Below are 18,521 nucleotides of genomic sequence, written 5' to 3'. Positions count from 1 at the left end.
GGGCCTGCGTAGTGCGCCAGCAGCGGCCGCCAATTCTCGCGCAGCGGCGCCACCTCCACTTGCCCGTCGGACACTGACACCAAGCCTGCGAAAGCACACAAATCATTGTTTATTTATCATGCTCTTGTTGAGCTCATTCTGTCGTCTGATAAACGTAAAGTAAGAGACAAAAATGATGTTATTAAGGCCATCCAATCCAAGCAGATCGAATTAAATTAGTTAAATCTCGTTTTTATCAATATCAATAAAAATGTCTATATGTATGCGAGCGGCAGCACTATACTATTTTTAAAACGACATATATGAACACAGTAATAGTTAAGAGAGCCTACATCCCTTTGTTTAATTAATTGGTAGCTGTATAAAGGCAACGGGTTTAATAAGGTAGGCCGTCCGCGCGTCTACTCCCACCATGTGCCTCGGCGTCAGCGTCACTGGGCAGAGACGTGCGTCCTAATGCACGTTTTCAATTGTCGGCACATGACCAATGGTCCCATTCAGAATAAAACGCACTTTATGGCAATGTATTAGAATGAATAAAACGTTTGTGCGGACCAACGCGCAGCAATTTTATGTCTGTTAACGGATGAACTTTAGCGCGGGTTCAATTTGACGGTTGGCTGTCCCACTTCTGTCGTACGAGCACGCCCGGGCACCCGCCGATCGCCGCAGCACATAAGACAACTAAACATATATTGCCTGGCAGTGTAAAATAGCATTGAACAAAGCGATCTCAGACAATCTATACTATTATACTATATACTATATATTATAATAAAGCGTAAACGCACACTTCTTTGTTGCCTAAGATCTCAGTAATTACAGCATATTTTTGAATTATTCCTATTTTTAATAAAGAGCCATACACTTACGTCACGCTTTAGGCTATATATTTTCACGCCGTTAAACTTAGGGGTAAATATTTTGGATAAAAACCCTAATGAGGGAAAGAGACCATAAGTTGTTGCCAACATCAAGAAAGCAAGATTGCTAAGGTTGTCATGTTGACATTTGCAATTGATAATTTGACAAATGTAAACAATAAAATTAAGTTTTGATATTATAGTTTTATGCGGATGAAGTCGCACAGGAACAGCTAGTTCCATGCAAAAATTAAAAATAAAAATAGCACCAGTTTTATTTTTCTTTGTTGTTTTAATTATTTTATACTTGGAAAAATCGTATATTGTCCTCTTTTGTTTCGTTTTATCTTATTTTATTTATTTATGTATCGAATGTACACCATATAATCTTGTCAGTAAATAAAATATTTTACAGTTGGAAATTGTTGTCTAACAAGAATACAAAATAACAAACTGTTTCTAATATAGGTACAATATTGATGGCACCGGTGCGTGTATGATGTGCTCATAAGGGGCACTGGGGGGGGGCTAACAAAAGACTTAACGCTTACCAGCCGGGGCGGCGCGTGCGCACCATGCCAAGGCAACGGCTACGCACGAGAACTCAATGCTAAGGGAAGCCGTCTCGTGTGAGTACAACGTACTAGTTGCATGCCAATTAAATATACACTGCACATGAAATCCCAACTTATGGGACAACAGATCTCTTTGTCATTTTGAGCCCAGCAGTCACAAGAATCAATGGAAAATTAGGATGACGAGAATGCCTCAATAGCTAAGTCAAATTTAAAAGTGATGGGGCTGTACCCACTGCAGATAATCTGGTAGATGCTCAAATATATCAATGCATACGATCCGAAAACTTCAAGAATAATGTGCGGAATCATTTTTAGAAAGATATAAATCAGGAGAAGGAGAAGCAGGTACGCTGATAATTAATTAAAATTTTGTTACCTTATTTATTGGACAACATAAAAAGATACATCGAGACGAATTGCTATCCCAATTCTATTGGGAAGTCGTTAAAATATTAAAGACAACTTAAAATACATTTATGAGAATGAAATCTGACTGAAAAACGATGCAAATCTTGTCTAATCAATACTAATAACGTCGATAGTATAGTGTTTTAAAAAAAAATTGCAACAGTATTGTAAAATACAAGATATTTGGTGTGCAGTTTAGCATGAGATGGTAGGTAAGGCCGGCAGAGCGCGCACTTTACACAGACGCCGCTATCGACCCGTTGCACAGCCCGCCCCCACCCGCGCCTCCCCGCCCACCCCACACCAACAGGCACATCGTACAGATTTACTTTCAACTAACGACTTAACTAGTTATGTTATGATTACAATACAAGACCTACACTCTACATTATATACAAAATAAATAGATTCTAAGCATTAGTAATAATAGAATTTAGCCTCTGTTACTCACAGATAAATTACCTTTCTGATAGTAAATGAATTTTTAAAATTGGCCCAAAGTTTTCGAGTTATTTTAATACATACAAAAATACAAATCTTTTCTATTTATAATATTAGTATAGAAGTATAGATTACTCCTATTGTGGAACAAAATCCGTTGTTACCACAGACACGAAACGTGAATTTGCAATATAACTTTTGTAGCATATGAAATGCTGTTTACTTTATTTGGTATACGTCATACCACATGAATTCCCGTCGAGCCGAACAAAAAGCCGGGTTCTTTTGTGCCTTTCGTTTACAATTAAGTGACTCCTCGAATCAGGTGCGACCTCTGAAGAGTTCTTCACAAATGCTTGCGCGACTCGAGTCCTTTACCAATCTCTAGAGCGTTTGTAAAAGGTCACTGGCTTAACTCAACATATTTATACATCAACATGTACAAATAACAGTGCGGTGTAATGCGAGGGCGGACTGGGAGCGATGCAAATATAGCATTGACCCTGCGCTACCTCCCGGACCAACCCTCCGCGCGACGATGTGGCGGTGCGGCGGAGCATCGGAGCGGCCGTGTCAGGGAGGACGACCGACTTCGCTCTAATGGACCGTGACCGCTCTTGCTTTAAAATACGCTTATATATAAAACATACGAAGTATATAAATAACAAAAAACTACGTATCCCTCGGGAAGCGGATAATTCTCGGGGATGAAGCTTATCCCATGTGTACTCCAGACTTTGTTTTATATCTGTGCCAAATTTCAATAAGATATGTTGAACCGTTGCAGAATGATCGAATAAACATAAAAAAAAACTAAATTAATGAATCCCACGGGAACCGTAACTATTTCAGGGATAAAAAGTAGCCTATGTGTTCTTCCAGAGTATGCTCTAAACCTGTGCCAAATTTCATGGAGATCCGTTCAGCCGTTTAGGCTACAAACGCTAACAAACATCCATCCATCCATCCATCTAAACTTTCGCATTTATAACATTAGTAAGAAGTAAGATATCACTCTTTATTTATTGTTATGAAAAAAATGTAATGACTAATCGATATTTTTTTATTTAAGTGTTATTTAAGCCGTGCCAACACATCAGGTACATGAAAATACACTAGTTTTCCCATCACAAAATTTTCAAAGTTACATGTTTATGTTCATCTATTTTTTATTTATTTTCAAACATTTCACCATTGAGGCGATTCCTTGAATTTGAAAATTTTCTCTTCTCCCTCTTGTAGCGGCCGCCCTCTTTTATAGAAGGTGCCGGTCTACCATCCTAAACACCGAGTAGGTGCTCGGGTTTATGAGTACCAGGGCTTACCAAAACTGACTCGCTGAAAAGTACACGCAGCATACTTGTTATCAAAATAAACATACGGCGAATTCGCCGTTCACCAAATTCTGGGCATGCCAGTTACCAGTGACGCGGAGCTGCGGCGCAAGGCGCGGCCTTCGCGACCACTACGTGGGTCTCAGTTCGAGCGGGAGCTGTCGGCGGGCGCACCCCGCGGACTTCGCCTCTATAACATAGGCCCGAGGAGCCATATCGGCGTGCGCTCGCCTGTCCCCGATTAAACTAGACCGGCCACTGATCTCACAATCAACCGTTTGCTTCGCAGCGACTCTATAATAATAACACTAATACACTTTGCTGTTACGATCTCAATAAAAAAACAGATCGTTTTAATGTTGTGTAAATTAAGTTTGTGTAACTTTAATAACTGTCCCGGTAGTCAATATCTGCGCATAATACTCTGCAATGAACACACAGACATCTTTAAAAGCGTACAATCTGACATCGACATAAAATTATAAAAACAGCCCTTTAAAAGGACTAATTAATTGATGTACAGTGCAAGCTGAACATAATAACATGACAACTTAGATTTGCGAAAACTTAATAAAGGATTCGTCGTATTCGGTAAGGTTATTGAACGACCAGCTGCATTTGTGCGTCACCCACTCTCCGCCATTGCAGCCAGTAGTAGTGCTGTACGTAGTGTAGCAATTATAATTGTATTATAACTGCTACACTACGTACAGAGAATACGCGTCTTATTCACATTCTTGAGAAATTTGAACCAAACTTATATTTTACTAACTGTTGTTTGAAAAAATTAGAGTATTCTAGGTTATTCCTGTATACATCACTTATCATCCATTATTGCGTCCAGCTGGTCCAGCTGTTTCGGAGATTATCCGGAACAAACGCGAACTAGCGGAGAGACGAATATAAAAAAGAGTCTTTTTTTATAAAACATAACAAATATACATTATACATACATATAAATTAAAAAAAGTATCATACACATATACATTTAAAATTTAATTATGTAAATACCACATATGGACAATCTAATTTCATTAATCTAAATATAGACTGATACAGATTTATTTCCACGAAATAATTAAAAACATAGAAATTCAAATCTTGTTGATGTCCTAAACATTAATTTTAACAGCTAATGAAAGGACTAGTACGACTATAAACAAATAGAAGTCAAGGCTGGCCCCGCGCCATGCCCCCTCCCAGCGGAATCCGTCCGACCTCACGTCTTCCGTAACGGATATCGTGCACATCCGCATAACAATCACATCTTTACAAGAACTTACTTTTGAAGTAACAATCCATTGGGAATATATGTAATGTGTTTGGGATTTTCTGCGTACGTGCACTAGCTCGGTTTGTGCACGCCGTGGTCATCTCCACCGCCGACTGCGTGCTCCGCACTCGAACTAATCTTTAACTCCTCATTTCAATATGTAAGGCAAACAGCTAAACATTATATCGTCGCGCAAACAGATCAGTTTGTATTTATCCGAGGCAGGATTTTAGAGCGACAGCTAAACAATCTGCGGACATAGTCGCCTGCGAGTGCCGGTAATGTCACTCAGATGACAATAAAATAACATTTATTTATTATTATTAGAAGGAGGATACGCCTTGGTCAAGTATCACGTTACCTTATATTGCATATTAGTTAAGTTAGTCTGCGGTTGCGCAGGTAGTGGAATCAGTGGGCAGAGGAGTATACGCACGAGCGAGTAATGCCGCTCATCATCGCTCCCTCGCAGCCTTGTGCGCTGCGGCCCGCGACCCATCGCCTGCGAGCCACGGCACAATTGAATCGACCTCCCCTCTCCGCCCTGCCCTACCCTGGCCCGCACTCAGCACGCATATTGTCTGCTCCATAACGGTACATAATACTTAGCACAACGTTGAATTTTGTTACAGTTTAAGTACCAAATTATTATGTCATTTTGTAGTCTTCTCTAAACTTTCATAAACCGTTGAGGTTATATTTAGTTTACGCAGTTTATTGGTCTTGAAGTAATACAGAACCGTTTAATGATCATGCTCAGACATGGACATGCGTGGAACAACAGTCTCCATATTTGTCAATTGTGTTAATTGTGTGAAAAGTACAGTGTGTACAAAAACTTGAAAATTGTGTCCGTTGACATCGAAAATATATACAACCTATCACTAATTCTGCGGTGGGCTATGAAACAACGATCAATTCAGTGTGGCTGTGAGCCTGCACCAGGGATCGGCTTTAAGCCATTATCTGTTCCTTCTGGTTATCGATTGATTGACATTGGATATATAGTAGCACCCTGTATATTTATACTACTCGCTGAAGACATTGATGGGGATAATGAGATTGTGGTCCGGATTAGACTGGTAAGATGACTAGGAGGAAAACTGGATAGAAGATAAGCAAATTAAAAAGGACCAATTTGGACTGGGACTTGGAGAGCGGCAGGCTGTATGTTGAGTATGGCCGTGGCATAGAGGTCGCCGCGCCCGCACTGCAGCGAGCGGCGACCCAGTTCGGCTGCGCGGTGCAGTGCGGCCCCAGCGCTCACTCCGTGCACTCGGACTCGGACTCAGTCGGCGCTTGCTTTCAATCAGCCGGTTCGATCGCCTTTATAGCCCCTAATTAAAAATGCTATCATTGTCTCCAGTTTCTATAACATTTTAAGGTCAGAACGTTTTGTTGTGTGATCCATATAATATTATTTTCCAAGAACGTATGTTTTTCCATGAAAAGTTGTTTTATAACGTATCATTGTAAATTAAAAATATCTGGGTTTTTACCGATATGGGATACTTTTCATCACTTTCCAAGGGTCTCTACCATGTTTTAGGGGTGACTAGACCTTAATCAACCAGACTGGCCCAGTGCGGATTCGGTTAGGTTATAAAATGAGCATATGAAATTCAAATATTAAAAGTCCAATGTTAAACTCCGAGCCACCGACGCTCGTTGTAGTTTACAGCACGTACAAGTAAAATGTAAATTTTATTTTGCCCAAACATTGTTGCGAATGATAAAAAATTTATTCCCATGCTATTTTTAAGCACGTAAACAAATGTCGGTAGAAATGACAAGTGTCAGAAAGATAGCGCATCAAAACATCAAGCGAATCGAAACCGCTGCCATGAGAACGCTCTACATCTGTAACAACACCGTGTTACTCAGCATCGCTTTTGCAGCTTTTGCCTTGTTAACGTAATTACGTCCCGCTGAAAACTACTTTTCTCTACGCTCTTTCTGAAACAATACCAGGCAAACACAAGCCGGTGGAGGTCGTAGAGCGATGAGGCCGCCATGGGGAGGGGGGGGGGCGATTCAAATCTCTTTTGACGCGTTGTTATCTTATCAGCGACAATAGGTGCGATCGCTCGCCACCTGCAGCTATCGGTGTCCCCTTGTTTACTTATGTCAGCCTGGTACAATACGCCGAGACTGTTTAATTCTATAACAATAAAATAGAGAAACAAAGCCGTTCAATGAGCTGCTTAAAACTCTTTACTACGATAGCGAGAATCTCGTAATGTATGACGAGCACATCGAAACTTATCATCAAGTAACGCACGATGTCAACTTCGCGATTTAATACTAGCTTTTGCCCGGGACTCCGTCCACGTGGAACAGAAAAAAAAACGAAAGTTAGTAGTCTATGTATCCTTCCAGATTATCCTCTACATTTATGACAAATTTCATCCAGATCTATTGAGAAGTTTAGGATACAAACTCAATATATATCACAAACATCCATCGATCCACCTAAACTTTTTTTATAACAAAATGGGCAAACGAGCGGCGGAAACACAGAGGTGGTCAACGATGCCTATGGACACCCGTAACACCAGAAAGACTGAAGAAAGAAGAACAGAAGCGTTGCCAACCTTTGAGGGTATTGTAGGTTCGCTTCTCGAAGGACTCTAGGTCGTACTGGTTTGGAAATACCTCCGAGGACAGATCGTTCTACAACGCGGCTGTGCGAGACAGAAAGTTTCGCAAAAACCGCACGGTTGTTGAATGCCAGCCATCGACATGGTGAGGATGGTACCTGGCGGTCTGTCGGGTCGTCCGATATCGAAACTCGGCGACAGAATTCGTTCGCATTTATATGTAATATAAGTAAGAAGTAAAATAAAGCTTACAAAGAAATTCGACGCGAGCAATTGTTATCTCGATTTCAATGACTTGACCATCGCAAAATGACAATGCATTTGTTTAAAGTACGCCTCGCATCGCAAAGCATCGTGTCTTGTTCGGTGGACATTGTGGGAGTCAGTCTGCGACCGGGGACAGGTGGCATCCGACACCAGCCGGCACAGGAAATGTTGCGACAAATCTAAACTACACCCAATACACTGCTAGGCAAACTTTAAACAAACATTTCGAAGAAGTCGCAGCTGATTTGTATTGGTAGAGTACCAACACGAATAAGGTGAAAAGTAAATGTTACAAATTACTTAATGTAAAATATATATGTTAAAATATTATAGAAAAATACTCTTGTTCTGTAACATTGCGCTCACTAGAGTACAGACATAGCGTAGGTCTCGTGACCCATTTCCTATGGAACGTTACGTAACGCAATAAAGTTCAAATACGAGGCATACAGTGAGCGTGGCCCGCGCACGACCTTATTAATCAATATTTCGATAAAATAAGATTGCATGTTTTTCATCATAAATAAAATCATATTGACCATACTTCAGATAGAACAACTACTGCAACATGAAGTACTGCAGCGGTTGCAGTGCGCTGTGCAGCAATCGCGTTACGAAGTAGGCCAGGCCGCTTGTGGTAGGGGGCATTGCAAACGCGTTACGTTGTTAGATAACACGAATGACGGTGTCGACAGTTCGACAGTTGGACAGTGCGCCGAGGCAACTTCCCCCGACACGCGACGTCCCCTTTACACACTAACAACGTCAAATTAACACTTGAAGTTAACGAATGCCTGTAGTTAAATAAAACCTCTGCAGAATATAAATTGCAACTGTAATCTAGTGCGGATGTCCTGCTCGCAAGCAGGATAAAGATTCATTACCGACACTACAGTCCCTAAAATAATGAGTAACATATACGAGTACACATTAGTTTATAGAGGCGAGTGCTTTATCGGGGTACGAATGAGACACCGAACATATTTCTAACTAGCTGTTGCCCGCGTCAAACTTATAAGTTCAAAACTTACGTTCGCCTCTTTTTTCTACCCATAACCTAAAGTATTAACTTAGTAGTAATCTACGTAATAACAGAAATCTATCGATGCCCCAAATTTCTAAGCAAGGTAGTTTATGCGCTGATTTTTCGGTGGACCTGGTTGTTTATGTTCGCGAGATGTTCTAAACCATTAGTCTAATTTAAATAATGTTGGACTATTTTATTCTAGATTAAATTATCCTGACAACAAACGCATTTACTTGGATAAGGATTAATTTTGAAACCAATAAAACAACAAGTAGCATGCGGGTTTTAATTTATTTTGTAAACAAAAAAGTGGTCAGTGTAAGAAAACCGTCAGAGATACGAGTAGATCAAGTCATAGCGGACATTTTGTACAAATTTTTCCTCTTTGTAATGTAGATATATGATAGATATAGAAGTATAGATTTGTTATGACAAATTATGTTCTGTTCCGTTGTATCAATAAAAATGCGTTTTGAGGGTAGCTCAGCGTCCGGCAGCTGTTTGGAAAGCACCGAAACACGAGACAAAGAAGCAAGGCGGCTTGTTTAGACACGCGAGCGATGAAGCAGACACTTTACTGTTGTTTCTTAGAAAAGACAAGTTACCGTACAAGTGAACGCGTCGCTGCGAGCTGCATATTTAAATAGTCGCTACACTGTCGCGCGCTCGACGGGGTTACCTCCCCTCCCCCTTGCCGGAGGACACGACGACTCTCACCGAAAAGGGACAAACGGTATTTTACATTCAATAACTTATAGTTGTATGTGGGTACCGAGTCATGAGAAAACATACTCAATACTAATTTTGGTGGCAAGCGGTGACTGACACGTCCTAGCAAATTACAATACTTGTAGAACCGAACGTGGTACGCCTACAACGACCTTTACATGTTACAAAAGATAGTTCAACTGGTGTAAACGGTGCGTGACGCTGGCGGGACGATCGCTTCATCAATAAAAAAATGATAAATATTCAGGTAAACTCATAAATATTAACATTGACAGTAAGCGATACCGACATAGCTTTTGTGTGACGCACATTGGTGACGTCACAACGGTCGCGCTAACGCGGCCAACAACGGTGATTCATGCCCTCTGGGCCGCTCACTCGACCGCTCCACTCACTGTTGCGTTGCTAAGACAAATTCCACGCTTTTGTCAATTAAACTTGAAACACAGTAGGAAGTTAACTTAAGCATATCGTCGCCGATAGTATCTCATCACTGCGGCGTGGACTGCTGACTTTACATGCTATAATGCTAGTGATGTTGATATATCCCAACATAGAAGCTAACCCAACAATGGAGACTAAAAGGCAACGAGACAACAAGAAGTAAAGTAGAAACAGAATCTGTGTGGCCTTCGCCCGACAGTGACCAGCAAAGCAGGCTGACATGTACATACGTGACATTGTGCACCGCAACCGCCACACTCACTAAGTCAATAGTGGCACTGCGGGCGCAGTGAGAAACAATGCGAGAACCTTATATGGGAACCATCAAATTCAACCGACGTAACTTTTAGTACATGTGTGGACAAGTTGGACCGTGGAAACCCGCAGTTATGTCAACAATTGGGTTTAAATAATTTTTCGTGGAAACAATAACGGTATTCATTATATGGAAGGCAATAAGCAAGTATTGCATTCTGCTAGGGTACGTATCAAAAGATTTTTTGAATCGTATAAAGATGTTTTAATTTGTGCAGACTGCAGGCGGAGTAAAGCCAAGATTGATAACGCTTGGCACTGTAAGATAGTACAGAGAATATGCATGAAAAACAGGTTACTGGGAAGGTGAAATGTCATGTAACCGGCTGTATTGAACGGCCAGAAGAGACCGTCTTTGTGGTCGTCGCGCCTGCAATACACCTTCAGCCTTTAGCGGGCCACGAAATAGGTAATCTATCGAGGTTAAGATGCCACAAAACCTGTCAAATTCCAGTATCCTATTGCACATGGTATCACTTTCAGTTTGACTTGTGTTTGTGGTGGCATAGGGCAGTGTCTGCGGACCTGAGGCGGTGCACGTGTTGCGCTGCGCGTGTCTCTATAAATAAAACGTGCGGTGGGCTAGCCGTCCTCAGAGACGTCGGCGCTCCCCGCGATATCGCAAGGCTACAGTGCGGCAATCTCTCCATTGTTTACTGCTACGCGTAAATTCATTGGCGTCCCTCCATCTGTCCATTAACAATTAGGAATAAACTATCTGCACGATGGTATGAACCGTTTTGAAATACATTCATTGGCTTAGAAGGAAAAAGCGGTTTAAGAGAAATCACGAAAAGGGTCGTTGTTTTATAAGAATCATTATAGATAATATAATGGCTATAACAGGTCATAGCTTTTCATTGAAATTTGAGATATATTTCCCTTGTTGTCAAGTTATTATCTATACGAATACTAATATACTAATCTAGACTAAAACTATATGGAAGAAACATTTGGATTTTTCTATGTATTTGATTCACGTAAAAACTACTTTGCCGGTTTAAAAAGTTCGACTAATAGTTTAGAATTTAAAGGATATCGCGAACCAATAAACAATAAGGATAACCGAAAACTTAGCTCACGAAGTAAATTTGGAATCTTGCATCATTATTACAATAAAGACGTTTGATTTATTTATTTACTAATAAGGTTGAAAATAGTGGCGAACCTAAATTTTTAATTCATAACCTGCACACGGCCGAAGTCATGAGCAACAGCTAGTATTATATTTGACTGACAGGGCAATATCACAGGCTATACGAATTTAGAAAAGGGTACAATGGTGAAACACATAATTTGACCATTCCTATCTGTTCACACTGTGTGGCAGCAGGCGTCTCATCGCAGACAGATGCGGGTCGCGGGTGCAGTGCAGCCGGGCGCTGCGCGGGTCGACGCCCGCCGCCTGCCGCCCGCTCTCCGCACCCTCGCGCCCCCGCGCCCCCGCGCTCGCCAGACCCCACGAGATAAGCACTTTATCGATACTATGGACCTACAATTTATCTCATCTATACTCAAAGCTTTTTAGAAAACAAACTTTTGAACATTAACATTTTGTTGATTTTTTTATAATAGAAGATAGGATGGTATATAGTATATTATTTTTAATATCCATGTCTACAAGATTGTAATGGCTTTGTGCATAAATATGCTAGAAATAGCAGCATTGATTCACTGATCATGTTGTTTGTTATTGCAAATATCAATGTTTATCATAAGCATACAATTAGGAAAAGCTGGCGAAAGCGGACTGCACACATGAAGGTCATCATTGACACTTGAGTGTTCATTTGTAATACTCCACAAGTGTTCATGGCACAATTCTCTTTATGACATAGTAATTAGATAATTAGGCAACTACAATTATAGTACATTTAAGTGTTAAAAGCAATTGTGAGAACATTACAAAAATCCAAAGATACAAATCTTTCCTCTTTATAATATTAGTATAGAAGTATAGATTATTCTCTTAAACTAAATACCTAATTTATGTTGTTCATATAAAAGAAATATTTAACAAAGTGTTGTGGCTAATGATAACATAGTGAAATGTTAATGGTACCTAATAATGAATCATAAAACCCACTTCCAGATAAGAGTCAGTTACCGACGTCTGTGGCACTTCTTAGAAACTGATTAAAGCCATAAAATTAGCAATAATATTATACATTTACAACTATTAACGTTGGTACATACTAGATTAGTAATTTTGTAACTTAATAAATAATTAGGTGAGAAAATTAGCAAGCGCTAATCTTTTGCCAAAGCAATCCATTTAATTCTACTTCTTTTGCAAGTAGCGCCACCTATCAAGCATAACTGCTTCCTCACTTATCTCCTAAACAAGTCCAAACTCATCTATTAGAGTTCATTTAGTGCTAATATTTATTTTGTTTAGCACTAGGCACTCATGTACTGCCCACACCACTAGTGCAGAACATTAATTAGGATAGTAGAGAACATTTTAGATACTAAATTACTTGGTATTGGACTAAATTACTGTTTCAGTATGAAGAAGACTTTATAACTAAATTTGAGCAAACAATAGTAAGATAGATTTCCTATAATAGTTATGAGTAATTATCGCAATAACAAAATTAAAGGAAAAAGATGCATTAACACATTTTCCTTATGACTATAAAATTATAATAAATTTAAATATGATGTTCCCCTATTAGAACACTGGTAAGAATTATTATATTATATTATCAATATTTATTTATTGAAAATTTTATTATAACATAATTTAAATAATTACACAAATATGGCCGCGCTAAAACCATATGCCATATTTTATATATCATGTGTTATTTGTGGAGTTGTTTTATTGGTTTTAATATTAATCCTTGTCTAAATAAATCCATTTGTTGTCAGAATTAATTGTCCTTTATTGTATTTCATTTGGACTAATAGTTTAGAAGATAACGCGAACACAAACTATCAGGGTAACTGAAAAATAAGCACACAAACTACTGGGATTAGAAGTTTGGAATCTTGCACCAGTATATTTCTGTTATTATGTAGATTACTACTAAGTAATACTTTTGCTAATAGGTTGAAAAAAGAGGTGAACATATGTTTTGAACCTTTAAATATAAGGCAGTTGACCTCACAGGCAACAGCTAGTATGTAATATATTTAAATCTTATAAAAGATTGGATGGATTCTATCTACATTATAATAATTTTTTTTTGTAAACTAGACTGTTTTTTATTGACCTGAGATCATATATTTAAAAGGTCATACATATTCTTTTTCATTTTAATTACCATTTTAATTCTTCTTGTTCGCTTAACATTTTATCATGTTTGTTTTAGATGTATGTCATTACAGACCACACCTGCCTGCATTAGCCTGGTTTTATGGACTTTTATTCAAATCCACCCAAAACTAATTAACACACATTTAAATGTATACAAGTCCCTTTCATTAGCTCAACATACACTAGTGTTCCCGTGCGACTTCATCCGCATAAAATTGTGAAAATTTTTGAATTTTACTTTGTGGTTTACATTTGTCAAATTATTAAAATGACATCAATTTCCAAAAAATAAACTAAGATTAAGCTATGAACACTACCTGACACTCCACACATCTATATTGCTACACTTGCTATTTTAAATTATCATGGAAGTTCACTAATATCAATTTTAGTCTTAAATATCAATATTATGAATCCAAAAAAAAATGACTACGTGGGTTGTGTCGCCACATGCACTAAAAGGCAAGATTTAGTATTGTTAATTGCTATACTACATTTGCTAAAGGTGTTAGGTCAAGGCAAGCTTTGGATTGCATTATTTGAATTAAAATAACTTTCAGTGAATAGTGAGCATAGACCACCTTTGCCTTCAAGGCATGGGTCAAGTAGTCATTAAGTCTATGTTTTATTTACGTATTTTTATTAAGATGTTCATTAGTTAGTTTGTTGCATACTGACAATGATACGCAGCTCCTGACGATAGCCTGTTTTTAGTCTTTCGGCTAAAAGCCTTGCATCATAATGATTATATCCTTACCTTCGGGGTAAGCCTGCTCATTGGCGATAAAGTCGATGATCATGTGCGTGGAATTGTATAGCATGCCCATGGCCCGCATGTCGAACTCGACACGCGCCACGTACGTCGCGTTGATGACGGGCGTCGAGTAGTTCACCTCGATCTTTCCCATCGCTTCGTACAATTCCGAGTGCATCTTCAGGCCAACGTCGCTCAACCAGGGGTCCGGCGCGGCCGCGGCGCCTGTCACTACAGCCGCCGCCGCCGCCCACACTAGCACCAGCCGCAGACACATCCCGATAGCTCACTTCGACTCACAAAACATTACCTCGAATGTCTACACCCACGTTACGATCTAAATGTTCAATTCAAAGATAGGATAAACTATTGTTTGCAAAACAAACACCAAAAGAAATCCGTTGAAAATAAATAAACACTACAGTTCGCTGATCGATTAAGGTCGTTTATAAGTGGCTGAATTCTTCGTTTGTAGAAGTAACGATCCATTCGCGTCAGTTGAGTTACAACAATATTGTACTAGTTTTATGTCAGAAATTACATTTCTGTTAAAACACTTTCTTTGTTAGACCGAGATGGCTACGCCTAGACGTCATCACCCAACCACTCGAAAACATTGAATGAAGAATGTAGTGATGGAACACGAGTTCGTAACTCTAGTCAATTCGAGTTGGCGTAACTCGAATCGACTCGAGTTGAATTCTCTCTAACTCGAGTGCGAAAACCGAATGGAACCGACATGGAGCGAAGTTTGACCTCTGTGAAGTTAGCGCCCCCAATTTTTTTCTTACTTTTTTATGCAAATCGTTTAAAAATTGTTAGAGAGGGTTTGAGAGAAAAAAAATCGTTCCTCTGTAAAAGTAATTTCAATTTTTAACGTGAAGTTGGCCCCCACACTTCATTTTTTTTAATTTTTCTCATGCAAATCGCTAGAGAATCGTTGAGAATTTCGAGTCTATTTTCTTTTTCTCGGAATTAAAAATTAAAGTGATAGACTTAGAAGGATCAAATTTTCTAGACGTTAGAGAATCGTTTGAGAATTATTGAGAGAAGGAAAGAATCGTTTGAGAGTTCTTACTTTACATTTTTGAATTTCGAAGTCGATAACAGTCGAATCGATTTTACTTTTCTCCGATAAAAAATAAATCCGTCCGAAATATGTAACATTAGAAAAAAAATATTCTTTGTGATTTTAATTATCTTATTTTCATAAAAATATTGTGATTATTACTCATTATAAAACAACTAGGCGTCTGTAAATATACCTACGCACATACTACCGTCATAATGTTAGTTTGATTTTATTTTAACAAGACTGCTATATAATTTCAGTTTAATTGACAGTAATTTTTATTTTTATTTAAACTCAAGCCAAAAATACTTGAAAAATCATTCGATTTTAAACAATCACTTTTTTTGTTACTTTATTTAGTAGGTGTAACTCTCCCAATACATTTTAAATAGATAATATAAAAAATAAAAAATTTAAACAGATAAAAATATAATTTGTCTATTCCAATTTTATGCCAAGCCGAGGGAATAATTTGGAAAAACTCAAAAAAACATTTACTTGTTCATCCAGTTAACTCGAGTTCGTAACTCGTTACATTTTAACTCGAGTTAAATCGAGTTACGTTTTTTCCGAGTTGGCACATCACTACTGCAAAGAGTATGGAACATATTTATTCTGTATAGTGCCGCAGGGGTATTAAGGCACCTTTTTGACTTTGGCAAGAGGGCGCCTGTGAGCATTTAGGGTTACCAGCAAGAACATATTTCCACATTTTAAGGAACCTTTTTTGATTAATAAAACACTTTATATGAAGTTATTGTATCTTAGTACTGTAACGAGAAGATGCCCTTGACTTCGTTTGTCGGGAGAAGATTCTATATTTAAAGTTCTTTTGTAGCAAACTTTTATCCTTTACATGTAAAGTAAGAGGAGGAATACCCTTAAAATAATGTAAAATGTCTTACTTAGTGATTATCTTATGAATAATAGAAATGTTAATTAATGATTGTTGTTGTTTCCAATCGACGCACAGTACGAACTATGTGGTATACCCAATGGTTCTAACCGTCAGTTGTAAAATTATCGGACAGCGTGGTTCTTAATATATATTTCTGATTAGAACCAGTAATTTCCTTATTATGTAATATATATGTATTGCAAAAACTAAAATCCTTGTTGATTTAATGTCATGAAGAAAATACTTCCAGTTGCACAAATCATGTTACAACTAAGGGTCCAGTCACTGCAATTTGAAATGAATGGGTAATAAAACAACCATCAGAAAAATATTTACAAGTCAATTACTATTTAACAACGACTTGAAAATACAACACAAAACATATTATACATACGTCCCCTCGGGAATAGGGAATTTCTTGAGTTAACAAATCGTAACATATTTTCGTTACAACAGACACAAGATGATTCATATTTTCAAATGTAACTAACTACTGGAAACGCTACTTCTTCGCGATAAAAATATTTCCCACTTTCAAAAAAAACCTCTCTGATTTTAAATACAATCATGACTTTTTTCCGTAGAGGCATTAAATAGATCTTTAACGGTTTCCTTTAACAATAGCCAATGTTTGTTTACAAAATGAATTAAAAACCGCACGCTATTTGCGGCGTTCTTTTATTTGTTTCAATAAAAATTCTTATCCAAATAAATGCGTTTGTTGTCCGGAGAATTATTTGTAGAATAAAATTGTCCTTTACAGTATTTAAATTGGAAAAATCAGCTCACAAACTACCGGGCTTAGAAATTTGGAATCTGGCGTCAGTAGATTTCTTTTATTATGTAGATTTCTATAATAATACTAAGTTAATACTTTTGGTGATAGGTTGAAAAAAGTTTCGAACTTTAAAACTTTACACGGGCGATGTCTTGGGCAATAGCAAGTAATATATACTAGCTAAACAATAGCGAACAACGCGTGGAGTTTAAAAGTTCAAAATGAACTTTCCCAGTGTCATATTACCTGTAGATAAAAAACGCATTACTTAATTACATTACAAACATATTAAGATGTGGAACCTACAGATGTAGTTACTAACAGTTAAACACTAGGGCTGCCGCTACAGGTAAACTCCGCGAAGTAAGAGTTGCATCATTACGGGGAACCCAGTAAACTTCCTAAGTGTAGAAACATATTCTTACAACCATCAACTAACGTAAAAGCGATCAGTAAGACCTCCCTAAAGATGAAAATGAGAAATTTGTTGTAGTTAAGGATTCTGTACTAGGAAACTTTCATAGATATTTTGTTAATAGTTAAGACGTTTAATTTTTTTTTATATTTAAGAATTGCATTTTTGACCGACTTTGGTTCTCATACTTTCTTTATTTCATTGTAATCTGTGTGCTTTTTGTTTACATGTGTAAAAGGTGCGTCGCTTGTAATTATTGTAAGGGGTTTGGCGGGAATGTGTAATAGATGTGTAAGTTGTAACCTCATTTTGCCATCTCTCACAAATTGTCATATATGTTATTTTTGAATAAAACTGTAATTTTTGGTGGAAATAAAAAGATTATTTATTTATAAATCTGTTTATTATTCTTACATTATACACTAGCTTTCGCCGGCGACTCCGTTCGCTTGGTATTTACAAAAACAAAAGTAAACAGCCCATGTGTTCTTCCAGACTATCCTCTACATCTACACCAAATTACATCGAGATCCGTACAGCAGTTTAGGCTACAAACTCTAACAAACATCCATCCATCCATCTAAACTTTCGCATTTATAATATTAGTAAGATACATTATGTAAAACTCTTACATCTTAAAACGATTCAAGAAGAGTGTTTGAAACCTTCTATTTGAATCATTTTATCGTTTAAAAAAACCTGCTTTGGTATCGGTTTCCTTGATTTAAAGATCTTAGCATACATAGGGACAGACATAGCAAGAAACGATTTTATTTTATACTATGTTAGGAATCACAACTTTTAAATAAATTCATTAAATGTACTATTAATGATATTTTATTAAGGTATGGATCGGCTTAGACGTGCGTGGCGACCTGGCGACCGATCAGTTTGATTAAGAGGTACAAAAATCCCTAAAATATGCTGTTTTGATTACACTAGTAATCCTAATCTGTTGTTACGCAATAAATATTGAAATAAAGTAACTCGTCAACATAGACTAGAGTCGTGAACGTAATTTAGATTGAGTCGCCACCTCATACGGCGGTGGGGTCACAGGGCG

The 18,521-nt window shown here is 38.0% G+C and overlaps 2 protein-coding genes across 2 annotated transcripts in view; both read right to left on the bottom strand.

Annotated features, from left to right (window-relative positions):
- Positions 1-14,927, bottom strand: part of LOC106100846 — a 23,144-nt gene extending 8,217 nt beyond the window's left edge. Inside the window, exons 1-2 of the mRNA XM_013279906.1 lie at positions 14,299-14,927; positions 5-85 (exon numbers count right to left, since the gene is read on the bottom strand). Of these exons, the coding sequence (XP_013135360.1) occupies positions 5-85; positions 14,299-14,572 (355 nt within the window). The 5' untranslated portion in view covers positions 14,573-14,927. The remainder of the gene's footprint in view (positions 1-4; positions 86-14,298) is intronic.
- Positions 14,928-17,285: 2,358 nt separating this feature from the next.
- Positions 17,286-18,521, bottom strand: part of LOC106100845 (sodium-independent sulfate anion transporter-like) — a 6,660-nt gene continuing 5,424 nt past the window's right edge. The window contains exon 5 of the mRNA XM_013279905.1: positions 17,286-17,289. Within this exon, the coding sequence (XP_013135359.1) occupies positions 17,286-17,289 (4 nt within the window). The remainder of the gene's footprint in view (positions 17,290-18,521) is intronic.

Source organism: Papilio polytes, unplaced genomic scaffold (assembly GCF_000836215.1).
Source record: "Papilio polytes unplaced genomic scaffold, Ppol_1.0 DF824046.1, whole genome shotgun sequence".
NCBI lineage: Eukaryota > Metazoa > Arthropoda > Insecta > Lepidoptera > Papilionidae > Papilio > Papilio polytes.
This window is presented reverse-complemented; position numbering and strand designations above follow the sequence as displayed.